At 39.4% G+C, this 14,991-nt stretch overlaps 1 protein-coding gene across 5 annotated transcripts; it reads left to right on the forward strand.

Annotated features, from left to right (window-relative positions):
- Positions 1–3,285: 3,285 nt before the first annotated feature.
- On the forward strand, positions 3,286–14,817 carry LOC111272761 (uncharacterized). 5 transcript variants are annotated; one of them, XM_086973387.1, is made up of 4 exons: positions 3,286–6,948; positions 7,305–7,354; positions 9,602–9,806; positions 12,572–14,817. In XM_086973387.1, exons 3-4 carry the CDS (start codon positions 9,666–9,668, stop codon positions 12,785–12,787), a joined length of 357 nt encoding a protein of 118 aa, XP_086829513.1. In that variant the 5' UTR covers positions 3,286–6,948; positions 7,305–7,354; positions 9,602–9,665; the 3' UTR covers positions 12,788–14,817. The 5 variants fall into 5 exon arrangements, 4 of the variants coding, with proteins under 4 accessions (XP_086829513.1, XP_086829514.1, XP_086829511.1 ...); XM_086973388.1 differs by having other exon boundaries at positions 7,305–7,350; XM_086973385.1 differs by having other exon boundaries at positions 3,286–7,354.
- The last annotated feature ends 174 nt before the right edge of the window (positions 14,818–14,991 follow it).

Below are 14,991 nucleotides of genomic sequence, written 5' to 3' on the forward strand. Positions count from 1 at the left end.
TTATACCTGGTTTATTGTGGCAACTTTAATCATTCCAATGGAGCATTTAAGGCAAATTTGACAAACCACAGGCCTGGACTTCAATATTCTACATAGCTAATACGATTACTACCAATGACTCGAGTTATTTTTTTGGGTAAGTTATTTACTTGACCCACGAGTCTGTTGCACACCGCTCCATTCGTATACAGCTACTAAAGATGTGTCGATACTGGGCGTTGTGCGTGTACATCCTACCGATATATGTACATCGATTGAATAGCGTTTTCGATCGAGCAGATTCTAGTCTTCTGCTAGAAAAGTCGAAACATCTACGTTTTTATGAAATCAATCTAAAGTGATTTCGCTCTCAATTCTCAGATTAAATTCGAACAATGATCATCGTCAGTCCTACCTAACGTTCCTTTGCGTTTTTCCATTGTTATGTGTGCTATATTCGTTTAGCAATGTTTAGCAAAGGACGCAAAGCACTTTAATTATCTTCAAATGGGTTGTGCGATCGTGAACCATTTTTCTTATGCTAGAGAGCGCCAGGGACAAGGTCAATCGAGTCTGTTGATTTCATGACAAATGATTGCTTATCTCACATTAAAAGTCTCTAGTCTGAAAATATGGAGCCTCCTCTTACAACTCGACTAAGAAATTGGTCATGCTACGCTTTCTTTTGTCGGATCCGAGAGCTTTAGCTAGGAAAATGATGAGTACATATTTTATTAGCGAACCGGTTACGTAATTAATCAAATCTACGGTATTTTTCGATATGAAGTCAGTTGTTTTACGGAGCTCATTCTATTGTTATCCAATCCACCTGAAAAAAGAGCATATTTTTTTGTGTTTAGACACTTTTATTTTTAAGACACTTTGATAATATTATGTGTTAAAGGGTTAAAAATTTGTACAAGCATTTGAGCGAATCCAGAAAGCAAGCCTTGAAAACAACTTTTTTTACCATTACATTAACTGTTCTGTTGTGTGAATGTGCTTACATTCAAAATCTTATTTATTATCAGCTCATTAGTTTGGAACGCAACAGGGGCGTATGCCCCATTGAGCACATATACCCGCGCGGTGGGAGGCGCCGCGGTATAACAAAAAAGGTAAAAGAAAAAGATGTATTATTATACACTTCTTCCTACGCTAGAGGTTATAGACATCCAGTGGAGAATAATTGTTCGGAATAGCCATTAAACGCACAATTGACCGCCATATAGTAGTTGAATCCGTCAGCCATGACGTGTGCTGAGTTTGGGTCACAGGCCATTTGATATTGACATTACATTCTCACTGCCTAGTGCTTCACTGGCTGCTAAAAGCCTCTCAGATTCTGTATCTTTTAGCCCTCGGTAGGACGTGCAAGGAATTTATAATTCACTGCCCACACGACTGGCGAGAGCGCCTAATTTAAAACGGATGTCCTGCGTTCGTTCTGTATAAACGCTAACCGAAAGTCATAAAGCCAGCTTATCTAAACTGCAGCGCAACGTGTTGCATAATACTGGAACATTCATTTATGTTTGGTCCTATTCTGTCCGCACTAGAGCCTTCTTGCAACAAGTAATGATACTTTTAACTCACTTAGTAAAGCATACACGTTGAGCTAAGTAACTGTGTTTGATAGGCGTGGAATTGTGAAGGAGGCAACCCCGTGCAGGCCTAGCATAAGGTCACGACCAGTTTCGAATATTGCCACAAAAATCATTTACGTCCTTAACAAACAGATGCTACGAGAAACGGGATTTAGTTAATAATAGAAGATCTTGTAGGAAAAAATGTTCATTTTACTAGTTTCGAATGGTGTCAATGGTTCGACAATAGATGTACCTGTCGTATGCGATCGATAGAGTAAAGCGTCTTCTGATAAAAGTAGCCGCACCCTATGCTGTCACGTGTCCCTCGAGACTGTCGGTAAAATTAATTGTATGAAGCCAGTTTCATCGCGAGCTAGTAAATAGCTGAAAAAATAATAAATCCATGTAGCAATGAAATTCACTGACGTTCAGAGGTTTCTCATGTCTGATCAAGTAGAATGCTATTCCTAGGTAATTTATGAATTATCTCATGCTAGAGTACATTCTACAAAGGAGTCGTAGTTAGCAACTAATTATTGCTACTAATTAATAAACTAACTATTCTTACTAATAGAAGTTAATTATAGACCTTTCGTTATGGCTTAGGGGCATATGCATGCTATATCTTGCAAGCGAACGTATTAACTTCCTAATAAAGCGCCACCAGCTGTTTTACTTTGTTGATCACGTGCTTTCAGATACATTCCACGGAAACCATTCGACGAAGAACAGCTTAATCCTGCTCAGGAACCCCCCATTGATTATTCACCACCAGCTCGAAGAACCTTTAGTCAGCCTAGAACTGTATCTGCCTACTCCATAGCTAAGACATATTGAAGTTGCTTCAACACAACTTATAAAAAATGCAAAACTAGATAATCATCTCAGATCGTATCGCCTCATGTTGATTTTGCCTTACGAAGTGCCTCGCATTCATAGTAATAAGAAGTAATAGGAGGCTGAGCACAAATAAACTGTAGTTCATTTTCCGCTAGTCATCAAGGGACGAATCAAGGACATCTTCTTGCCATCTCTGACAATGGAAAACGACGAAGAAGCCCAGTTAACCAGCATAACATACACTGTTGTTTTCTCATCAAAAAGAAATTACCTAACGTGTCTTCTTGATTTAATATTACACGTTCCGTCAACTTTTTCCAATACTGCGCAAAAGGATGGTGGCGTTATTTGCTTCGTCGCTTCGTCAAAAGCTACGATAGATGCGAAGAATCTAGCATTTTACCAGGGACACACCTCCGAACAAGGTCGTCCTCGTTGTACAGTTGAATTGATTTTCGGTGCCATTGATCTTGATATGCACACTAGCAATACCCCTTCTACGCAATTGAGTTAAACAAAAGTATCTTAATTTCAATGAGCTAGTTTATATTTTTCGCGGCTGATACAGTAGCCTCTACATCATGAGTAATCTGCTGCATATTTGCAATGTTAGATCTTAGGTTATAGTTAAAAAAAAAGAGTAAGGCGCCTTGTAAAGCTTATCGTAACAACATGAGTATCTTCAGCGGCCTCATCAAACCAGTACCGTATGTGTGTGAGAAATAAACATTGACGTCGGAACTGCTGACTCATCGTAAGCACCGCTTCTAGTCACCCTGCTCTACCTGAACACGTACATATATGTATAATATGCTTACGCGTTTCATACACTAGAATATATATTAACGAAACATATATCTAAGTGCACCTGAAAAAGATAACAATCGGCACAATTGAATTGAATTATATTTATTGAACAAGATCAGAATGTAAATTACAGATAATAGTTTTTATATATCTTTTCAACTCTCTCTATCGCCTGTCCCTTTATATATCTTTCTTCTGTTTTTTTATCGCTCTGACACTCTTTGAAGCCATCTGTCTGTTTGTCTGTTAGTTAGTCAGTCTGTTTATTTCCGTGTTTCTGATTCCGTTTAAACTCTGCCATGTTTGTTTGCCTAGCCGTACGCTACTCGCTTCGTTTCATCCTCGGTGACATCGACATCGCTGTCATCCTCGTTTGTCTATCTCCGTCAGACTGATGCCCCCAATGTAAATCATCATTGTGAGTTCCCAACGATCATTTCCATGACCACAATTAGTATGTAATTAATTAATTAACTTTTAATGAACGCCACTATTTTGATCCTTGTCGGCATCAGCATTACCGTCGCCGACGTTATAGTGATCGGCAGAATTAGCTTATTCAGTCATTCAAGACAGCTAATTGCCTGTGTATTAACTATAACGTCGGCATTTTCGCCCACTTCCAATGAACAGTAATTTGCTTGGGTCCTGGTGTCTTTGAGGCATCACATTGCCCTATTTCGTCTCTCGTTTGAATTCCACTCATCGTCTATTCCAATATGATTTATCCGTTTACTTTGCGACGTACGAGTTATGTATGAATTCAAGATGCCTAGGCTGTAAGGTGGGCTGTGCATTCTGTTTCACCGGTCGTCAACTCCTACGCTTACAGAGGCCTCGTAAATGGGTCGAAGCGTCATCCATGACCTCATCCGCTCGGCCAGTTCGCCGTCCGTTAGAACCGTTCGTACCACAACTACTACCTCGTATATCGTATGTGGTTTTCGTTTTCCGGAAATTTCAAACTTTTACAAAATTTCAGGAATAGCAAATAGCAGAAGCGTAGGGTTATCAGTTAATGCCAATAAATCGTAGCGTCATTCACCTCGTAACCGCTTCAAGCACTTGTTGGTGTCATAGCATCGTTCATACTTTTTTAAAATATTCCCTTGTCTCATGGCCGGCGGAAAGATTGAGTAAGTAGTATATATAACTGAAGAGTTCAGTCTTAGACTCATGCACTTCGAGCTCTATTTTCTGTATCTTTGCACAGCGATACTCGAAGCGGACGCAAGACACCTAAGAAAAGCCTTCGTCTCGTCAAGGCCTATTTTGGGTGCGACGTTCAGCAAAATTCGTTAGCATATAGCGTAAATGTTGTTGTTGCTGCTGATGGAATTATAAAATATAACATATGATGTACAGTAGTAATTATAAAGCATAATAATAATAACAACAACGTTTATAACCTTTTTTTGTTTTTGTTACAGTGATTACGATTTGTTATCTTGATTTTATTGTCTTCCTAAGTATTCTTGTTATTAGTTAAAGAGTTATTTTGTTAATGACGCTCCGGTTGTTTGTCCTTCCGTCTAACAGTAAACAACAAGACGTCACTACTGGATAGACCCTTATTACAGTGATTGTTACTGATATTTGTTAGTATGTAGTATTCGATATGACGTCAACGTAATTTAGCCCTGAATATGATTTAGGCATTGTATATACTTTCTGACTGCGAAGTACACAGAATTCTAAATCCAAGCGTAATCTGTTTCTCTAAACAGAAAAAAAATTATGTTATGTTATTAAAAATGACAATGCTATCTGCAGCAAGACTGACTGCCTTCACGATTTTTCACGTCGATTATTTTTTAGTAGAACTGTTTACTTGAATGAAAGTTAGTACGGGCTTTATTTATTAATCGTTATTTGTATTAACGCTTATTGCTGGAAGCCATGACTTTGGGCAACTTAATCACGTAACGTGGCACTTTTTGTTAGCCATTTGCGCAATTGCAGTGAATTTGTTGGTTATTACGTCGATCACCTTTGCACGGTGACAGTGTTTAATTGTTTTTGGCAACCGATTTCTCCGTTCTTTTTTCTGCCTACTCCATATAGTCAATACAGAATCCATGATGTGGTGCGTCGTTATCCACCGGGATATCGTTCCCAATAATAATAGATCTAGTTTTCGCGAGTCTGTTTCCTTTCATTTGTCTGTCTCGCGATCTGCTCGTGAATCTTCAAGTCCCGCTCTTTCTATTTTCGCTTTTTTTTCTTATGTTTTCTATATATATTATTAATTCGATTCTCCTTGTTGCTTTCGCAGCTGTTAAGTCTCTCTTTGTCCCTTACAGTATGCTTGACTGTGTTAGTGAATGTCAATATCGGTGTATGTTTGATGTTTAGCATAATGCAGTTTTCTATCGTACGTGTTTGTCGTGTTCCTTTATTCCTTGTCCTTTTCTCCACGGGTGCCCTTTTCCTATCGCGCTGTCTTTTTTATAATATTTCGTCTTCTCGCGCTAAACTGTATTCAGGTATCAATAATGAGACTTAATCTGCTTCCCGGCCACGCCCTTCGCCGACGTCTGCCACACATTATTGTAATCAATATATAATAATGCTAATTGTTGTTATTATTTTTGTTATAATTAGCGTCATGCACTATCATCTGTCTCCATTCGCCTTCTCTCATTCCCTTGTCGTGTTTGAGACGGGCTGTCCTTTATTGACATGTTTTATTTAAAGCGGACAATTTTCATTCAACAGACTATTTGGCCGATAATTTGGGTAAAGGCTTTGATAGATTTTAGTTTTGAAATCTGTTGTCTGGTAGAATAATAGCTCGCCTCTTGACATACATACGCACTCACAACACGCAATTCAGTCTCTCTCAACCAACTTTATTTCAGTCTAGTCGGGCTTGCTATGCACAAGATGACGCCGACCCGACCAGGGCGCCACCACTCAGTCCATTTCAAATTTAAATAATTGGCGCCTTCGTATTTCAACGTGTCATGTTATAGTTTACCGAATCGGTACTATTATCGTTGTCCTCATCGGCATTAAGCGTATATGACTTGTGTCGGGCACACACAGACAACCCCCTCACACACATATATATATATATATGAATCGTATCATTTCACCAAGTTCTTTCTTAGCTTACTTCGGGCGCTTTATCTTATCAACTATTATAATTTGTATCAGCCGTCTATTTATCAAATGTTTTACTTTAGTTCAGCGATCGTTTTTCTTGTTACTATATTAGTCCTTCTCAATATTTAATTTTTTTTCGCGGACGACGCCAAAGCATGACTTTGTCAAATGCGAAATATAAATTATCCATTTTAGAGACACAACATGTTTTCTTTTCGCTCATATTTACCTAATATGTGTGTTTTCTGTTGTGTTTCTGTTATCGTTCTTATTATAGTAAAAGTATACGTGCCAGCCGCATGACGCCTGGAGCTACTGAAGCTATGTCTTGCCGTCCTGCCTTTTATTAAATATTGTTTTCTTTCTTGTCTACGTAAAGCACTCTCGTTCTCCTTTCATTAAGATACCGTTGTATTTATATTAGTAGTAATAATGCGTTAAATTAACGTCTTTCCTTTACTTACTAGTGTCATTTTTCTCGTTCGTTCCTCCCTGTCTCAAAAATGCGTGGTCGACGGTGAGACTCAATTATCAAGTTCAGAATGAGACTCTTTTTGCCGCTCCCTTCTTCGTGGATGGCGCTGCATCTTCCGACCGTTATTTTCCGCTGTTTACTTACAAGCTGGTAAGGAAAATACCTATGAGACACTATAACACCGTATCTACATCATCCGTTATACATGCATCCCTTTGCTTCGCTCATCTTTACCACCCGTATTATTGTTCTAATTATAGTTAATGTTAATTTTATTATATCGTTAGAATGAGCTATATCAACCTGTTCTTACGCATATCTCAATTCGTATGCGTCCATTCGATCTGTTCGAATCACTCGCCCTACCTAATATCTACACGAAAGCCTTCCTCACCAATGAACGCATCATGTTAAATTGGATCTACACCAGATCCTCTCTAGTAATGTGTAGCTCGAATCATATTGTTGTTAGCTCACATCATTATTTCATCTTTTCGTTTTTTCAGTTTCATTCTGCCATCGGTCTCAATCGTGTATCATCGTTACGAGTGTGTAGGTATGAATAGGTTTCGTCGACTTATTTTCAGTTATTCTGCTTTCATTTTATAAGTATATAATGTGTTGTTTATCTATATTTGTCTCCTATGAAATGCTCCATAGTAATGGTTTTCTACTTCGGCTTTAAGTAACTGCTGTATAGAGAAGTTTTTCGATGAGCCTAGTTAGAGGGCGCTGCTATACATAGGGCTATGGAGAAACTCTTTTTTAGGGAGTCCTTGTGTGGGTTTGGGGACGGGGGAACTCACAGCAGGGAGAGTAAATTCTCTTTTCAAGTTGTTTGGTATAATGTCTTGTTGTTAAGGTAGCTACTAGACGAAACATGCGAAGGGTCGTGCGTCCTAGTCGACGAGCCTGCCTAGCTAAGGCTAGCATACCCGTGTTCGGACTGCACGGACCATCTAACACCATATTCAGTTCGGGTGGCCGCCACAGATCTGGATACACACGGCAGATAGCAATGATCGATTTTCAATAATGAAAATCACTACCCTTATTACAATCATGCCTTCTGCGTGTCTGTATATCACTGTGTATGTGCATGGCCCAAGATTGCATCTGACTTTGAAGGGGTCCATAAAAGGGGACCGAGACCCCACTGCACGTTTGAATACGCCGCGTTGCATGTTGCTTTTGTATCAGTTTTCTTTTTGGTTGGTACGCGCTGCTGTACGCCGGCTACTACGGATTTTATCTTCTATCTGCTCTATGCATAAGATTATGTACAGGCTGCGTGCGCCTGCTCCTCAGCTTCCGAACCCATCTCAGACGAGGTCTGAACGGTCACTTCGTCACCGTTTGATCGTCCTATTGGAGGCTAGCAGCGCTGGTTATTATTCCGCCCGGTGCAACGTGTACGCTACTAAATTCAACTACCATTCGTTTTCCCGCGACATAAAGTTTGCCTTTTTATGTCTATCTATCTTCCATTAGCTTCCATCGTTTGTAGCATCTTCACTAGGCTGACTGTCTATCCCGGATAAAGACAACGAACATACGTAGTATCAGATTATTATTGTTCTATTGTAATCTCTGTATGACGCCGACGAACCTAGTAGGCGGCTTGCAAGACTGGATTGTTAAGGTGTGTAACTCGTCGTCGCCGTCATCGTGCAAGGGGGTCCGGTATGGGTGCCGCTCATGTGAGCACGATTGAGCAGTATGACTTGTCTATTACCGTTATTATCATATATCTGCATCGTAATAGTTATTATAGTTATAACTATGATCCGTATCGCTATATCTATAGGTATATAACTTTAGCTCGTTCACAGTAAACGCTACAGTGTGTTATGATGTGCTCTTTGTGAAAGGTCACATAAACGTGTGTGTCGATTTGTTTGCGTATGTTACATATCTAATGGATGAGTGAGCAAATCGTCATTTTAGCTCATGTGTTTCTGTATCTAAACATGTCCGCGTGTAAATGCGTGCGTGTCTGTCGTTGTATATCTATATTGTATTCGTAAAAATAATCCTAATGAAGCTCAATAGCGTTCACATTTTTTGTCGTTATATATATATATATATATATATGTATATGGCGTGAACGTCTTACTTGCTATCATTATTGGATCAGATAATTAATTTCATCATCCGAATTACCGTCACGACTGACTCTTCGTGTCAATTCATGTTTTTTCTCTGTTATTAATGTTATTTAGATAGATACCAATAATATCTTGATTGTGTTTATGTCGTGGCATACGTTTGTTGTGGCGTGTGAATGTGTGGTAGATGAAATGGTGTTTTTTCAGTGCTGTTATAGATTATCAGTGGGGAATGTTCGTTATGAGGAATAGCTGATTAAATTTTATTATTATTATTATTATTATTATTATTATAGCCAGCTGGCCGGTCCGGAGGTCTAGTTAGGCCCCATCAGAGGAGGTACCTCTTCTCGGATCCTGGCAACAATCTCTGTATCATCTGTATGTATATTTTGTTAAATGTCGTATCCTATATGAGTAATGACCTCATGACCAGATGTGAAGTTGCCAAAAGATCACTTCTGCCAAAGATCAATTGAAGTGTGCTTACGCATTCCGCTAACAAGTATAATTAATGCTGGGCTAAGCCTAAAAGATTAGCCCTAGCAAACAGAGGGTCGAAATTGATACCCTCAAATGTTTGCTTCTCTTGTATACGTTCTGTGAGCCTAGTTAATTATAATAATAATAATAATAATAATAGCGGTTATGCACGAGTAAATACATCGCAGGAATAATCAGTATGGTTCTCACAGGCGTGCATAATAACCTCGACTCTGGAGTACTGACTTCCCGAAAAGGCGTTGTCATAGCCATCACATGAAGCTAGTGACACCTCAGCGTCCACTTAACGAAAGGTCCCTGCAGATATCACCAGCTCCAGGAGTCGTTTTCTGTTCGGGAGCGACCCAGCTTCGAGGAAGCGCACTTAGAGAGCATGCTTGTCTTGACACCGTCGAGGTAATTTTCACCATTTGAAAACTTTCATGACGCGTTTCACGTACGATGAACGGTTTGGTACGTCTCGAGCGTTTATAGCACGTTATTTTACAACAATCTTGAATTATATCATAACAACTATCGTTTAGTATGTGATTAACGTGCGCGGGCACGCGGACCAAATATGCACGTCGACAGAAGGAGTTACAGCTAAATACGCGGCCAAAAAATCAACACGATATCAGTGTTTCGTCAGTTCACGAGCTCACAACACACATGATAATAATATATATTGATGATAGTCATAACAACGAAGTGCCTGCGTCTCTCTGCGGTACTCCTTTATGACAAAGGAAAAAACATGATAATAGACAGACAGCGTTCTAGCGTTCTTTCCGACTATTCAGACAGCGACTCCGTCAGGATCCGACATGAAGATATTACGATAAAGCGCTGTAACTACCTGGTTTGATACCAATAACGATGTTGAGCCAATCGGCTGGTCAAGACGACAGAAGCACGTGCAGATACGAACATGCAGACGTCGGATTCGGGAACCCAGTGTATTCGTTGATCCGGATTTGCGAATTGGGCATGTAATTCGAAATAAAGTCACACGACGGGCTTTCAAGAACGCTGAGACATCGCGTACAGGGCCAAGATATATGGTAGGAGCGTAAATGAAATGTTGTTACAAAGGTTGTGATGCTCTTAGAGCTTGTTCTTTCATTATAACACACATTAGGTCTCACGCTGCCAATAAACTTCACCCGTCTATATTAGTGAAATGAGTGCCACATATCAAAGTAATGTTCGACTATTAGTGCATTGATTACGTAGTACGAGTAAATACGTAGTTGACGTCAGTATCAGCGCTATTGTCGCCAACGAGATGTCGCGGTCAGTTGATTTTGTCTTCAATAACCTTTCGAAAGCCTGCCCAAACAAACGAAGCTGTTTTGCATCGACGATTATCTCTACATTGCTGAGTCCGGTATCATTTCAGGGTGCACATCTGGACGAAACTTAATACCTTTGGCCTAAATGCCCAATGGGTAACAGCTGCAGCTGGTAGTTATAGCAATGCTGGCAGTAGGCATTTTGTAGGCTTACCCCAGTAAGTCGATGCAAACAGCAGATTAACGAAGAAAATAGTGAACGGACTAGACATATTGGTACTGGCTCGGGCTTGTTTTTTCGCTTTACCTGTATTCTTTTCCTATTTCGTCTTTAACAGGTCTTTGACAGATTTCAAGTCATGTGCGTTATGCCTTGCCCTTTCATTATCGTATTTCGAGTTTAATGTTATCATTATTATAATTGTATCATTTTTCGGTGCACTTAACAACTGCCATCACATTACCCGCTGGGTACGTACAATGTATGTGTGTCTGTGCTGTGCAATAAATCGATTAGCTTATATATGTTTATTATCATTTTTCTTTATTTTTTTTTTCTTATTAATAGCCTTTTTTGAATTGCTTGGTGTAGTTTGTCATAGATGTTTATCTGTGTGTCTGTGGCTGCGTGGGTATGCGTGGGGGTGTGTGTGGCGTGTGTGTGTGTGTGTGTGAGAGTTGGTCATGTGTTTCGTCATTCTTTGTCTTCCCCTTTCGATTTTTCCTTAATTAATTAGAGTAATTGAGGAAGCAGTGTGCTGAAAAAATGTGCTTATTTTATATCGACCCTTTTTTTACCCTGGTGCCATGTGATCCATTGAACAACTGCAGGGTTGGTCTGTCTGCACAGATTTTTGTTTTTTTTTCGGGGCTTCATTGCGTTGTAGTTGTTGCTTTCAAGACACCTAGATTAGATATAGAATAGAACAGTGTAGAGAAGAAGAGATAACAAAATTTATGGCGCATATGGTGTTGTCGATTCGTCCTTTCCATTTTCTCCTTAGTTATTTGGCGCCAGCTCTCGATAGCTTTCTTTCGTTTTTGCTTATTGCCATAGTCGCGTGCTCAGATATACGGATGGAATTGCGATGTTTTTTGTCGACTTGTGAGATACATGTGCAACAGTTAGCTATGTCATGTGTCGCAACGTGTAAAGGTTGACAATATCTACGTACATGCACGTTAGCAAAGCGGGTCTCGCCAAGGATATGCACTAATACATCATTTGCCCTTTTCCGTGGTTCTGGAGCCTCCATACCGACAAACACGAAAGTAGAAAATATAAAATCATTGTTGAATTGACATTTTCTAAAGTGCCCCCAGCTAGTAAATACTAGCCGAAGACAGGCGACTGTGTTTATCGCCATATGCTGCTGCTGTTGTTGTTGTTGTTGATGATGATGATAATAATAATCATCGTTATCATCATTATTGTTTAAATAAGTGCTCGGGCAATGCGTACAATGAAGTCACGAAGACCGAATTGAAACAACTCGATGTGTTTAGTTGTGCCATGCGTAAGTCATGTGGTCACGACAGATCACAGTTCGACTAGTTGCCAATGACGCAAGCAAGGGGAGCGGAACATAATACGGCTCTAGTATCTTCTCTTAGGTCCACTATGATGGCCTCGGCGTCGTGATCCTATTCCTGGGACTCTGCAAAATTTAAAACCTCCAGCATGTCTCTCTCCTTTGTCGAGACATTTATCATTATGGTCACAGACGGAGTAGCGAACGTGGCTATGGTCGTGCAGGATAGTCGTAGTCATAGTGGTTCAACGTAAGAGGAAAATTGTTATTTACTTTGGTGTAATATAGGAACGTAGCATGTAATTTAATTAGTACAATTTCAATGTGTTTTTTTTTTTTTCGTTCTTTTGCATAGGTCTGGTGTCATTCAGCGAACAGTGTGACTGGCCCGTTTTGCACCGGCGGACTAGGGCTCATCGACTTCGAAGAAGGGATTATTGCCCTACACTCTGCCCTTCTTGGGCAGACAGATAATCTAACCCGGGAGGCAATGACTTATATAGCACTATTAGTGGGTGCTTTCTGTTTGCGTGAAATAGAAGCAGATTTTCTTCTATCTGATGATGTGTAGAGACAGATAGAAACGGTTTCCCTTGGCGGTGCTCGCAACAACAATTGTAGAATATACTGTGTTATCATTATTTATATCTTTTGCTTGTTATCGTGCGGCATCGTAATACAGTTATCTTAGTCGTTATAGGTATTATTCATTGTTATCAATAATCTTAGCATTACTAATATTAGTATCACGTCAATGCAAATACGTGGAAAACGTTTCTCCTGCGTTGATCTCCGTGTCCGTGTGCGGGTGTATATGTTTCTTTTTTGTGTGATTCGAGTAGGCGCTCACTCCTCGTGTTTGATGATAACATCGATTCACTTCATTTGTCTTCGTGTACATAGAAGTGTTCCGTATAGATAAACGCCAGCTTGACACTTTCGTGCTTATAATTGAGTAAAGATTCAATGTTGAACTGCTGAGCTTGTCCTGTCAACTGAAGTAGTTGTTTTGTTTTTATCAATGCCTCTCCCTGTTCAGTAGCTGATAAAGTTGTTTGCGAAACCAACAATTGTTATTGGGGGTAGAAGGTTAAGCCCTGTTTAAGGAAGGCCTTGGTTTAGATTAGGCGCCTCGGATCTGATATATATTTCATTTCTATTGTTGCTGTAAGGGGCATTTCCGCTATTAATTGATTGTGTTTATTTTAATCTCGGTCGCAGTTGATTCTCTGTTTTCGTTGATCGTGCTCTCATGGTATGTGTGTGTGTCATCCTACTTGATGCCTTCGTTTGACCTGTTTAGTATTGGCTCGTGTTTTTTTTTCGTGTTTTCGTGTGGTAAATGAAGGCGACACTGTGATTGAGTGACGCTTGAGTGTTGATTTGATTGCTTGTTGTCTCAGAAAGGCTGCTCTGGCTGTGGGCCACTGGCTATATCGTCACCTTTAACAGTTATTGACTACGAATGTCATATTGTTTTTATTAGTTTCATTATTGTTACTAATGGTAGCAATCGCTGACTAGTTCCTGTTGCTGTTGTTATTGAAATCATCGAGTCTCGGTCGTATCTATTTTTAGCTTGAGTCGCGACACCGCTACCGCTCCGACAGAGAGTCGTCAACTAAAAAAGCTGAAAGAGTCCTCACCTGGAGCTCACGCTCCAACGCCGGATTGACCAGATAGTTAAATGCGCGTTGATTTTTAGTCCGACAGGCTTCTACCAGTTTACAAGTAATCACGGGTAGCTTTACACACAAATTTGAACGAATCGTATTTCGTCTATTGATCGTAAAGTTCGCTATTTTGGGCTGATCTGGAACAGGTCTCGAGCGGTAGGATGTCCTTCATGTGTTCTATGCCCTCGAAAATCAGTAGATATATATATATATATATATATATATATATATATATATTTCTCTCTCTTTGCTCTACTTATGTGTACTTGTTTCGTTCAGTGATCTTGCCTGTTATATTTTTCCCCATTTCATCCTGTTTCCGTTTGACGTTATCTAACGGTGGTTGGTTCTAGTTTCCGTAGATAACCATCGATATTGACCAATTGAACAAACACTAATAATATTGTTAGTCGAATTGATGAGAGCTATAGGAGGCGTACATTTTAAATACTGCTACCCCTTCCCTTTCCCCCCCCATTTCAGTTCATATAGCCGGCACTCCACAGGGTTCATCTCCGTAATAACATTATGTTTGACATTTGTATCATGTCATAATAATCGTTTTGCAAATAAGTTATTACAGTTATTCTTACTTTTATCATGCAACTTGGTTCGTCATTCATTGATCCATACTATGAATAGTAGTATAAATACGCGTAAAAATCATCATTACGCATTGAGTAGTATTTTTCTTTGGCATTTGCTATGAGTGAAGAATCACAATCAATATATACGATATATATATATATATATATATACTATACGTTAGTCATATGTATAATGTTTATGTATGTGTGTATAGCGTGTTACTATAATTAAGATTATCGTACACGTTTTTATCTATATATATATATATATAGTATAGCGTATTAGCATATCGTTATTATGATAGTAAATATTATGATCATCATTGCTATTGTTATCATTCATGTTGTTATTACTATTGTTTTTAGTATATTGGGAGCGTATGAAAAAGTCGCTTATGTCTCTCAGCTTTCGTATACTATTCACAGATTATATAACAACAACAACAACAACACACTATGCTTTTCTCTCCGACGTTTCACCTTCATGTGTGCAACTATCGTATGTGGACGCG

Source organism: Varroa jacobsoni, unplaced genomic scaffold (genome assembly GCF_002532875.2).
Source record: "Varroa jacobsoni isolate VJ856 unplaced genomic scaffold, vjacob_1.0 contig03151, whole genome shotgun sequence".
Lineage (NCBI taxonomy): Eukaryota > Metazoa > Arthropoda > Arachnida > Mesostigmata > Varroidae > Varroa > Varroa jacobsoni.

Excerpts from the sequence above, each read along its gene's own strand:
- LOC111272761 (XM_086973385.1), top strand. The coding sequence starts at position 9,666 with ATGAAGCTAGTGACACCTCAGCGTCCACTTAACGAAAGGTCCCTGCAG. Across the intron at positions 9,807-12,571 it reads CTTGTCTTGACACCGTCGAG|GTCTGGTGTCATTCAGCGAA; the intron begins GTAATTTTCACC and ends TCTTTTGCATAG.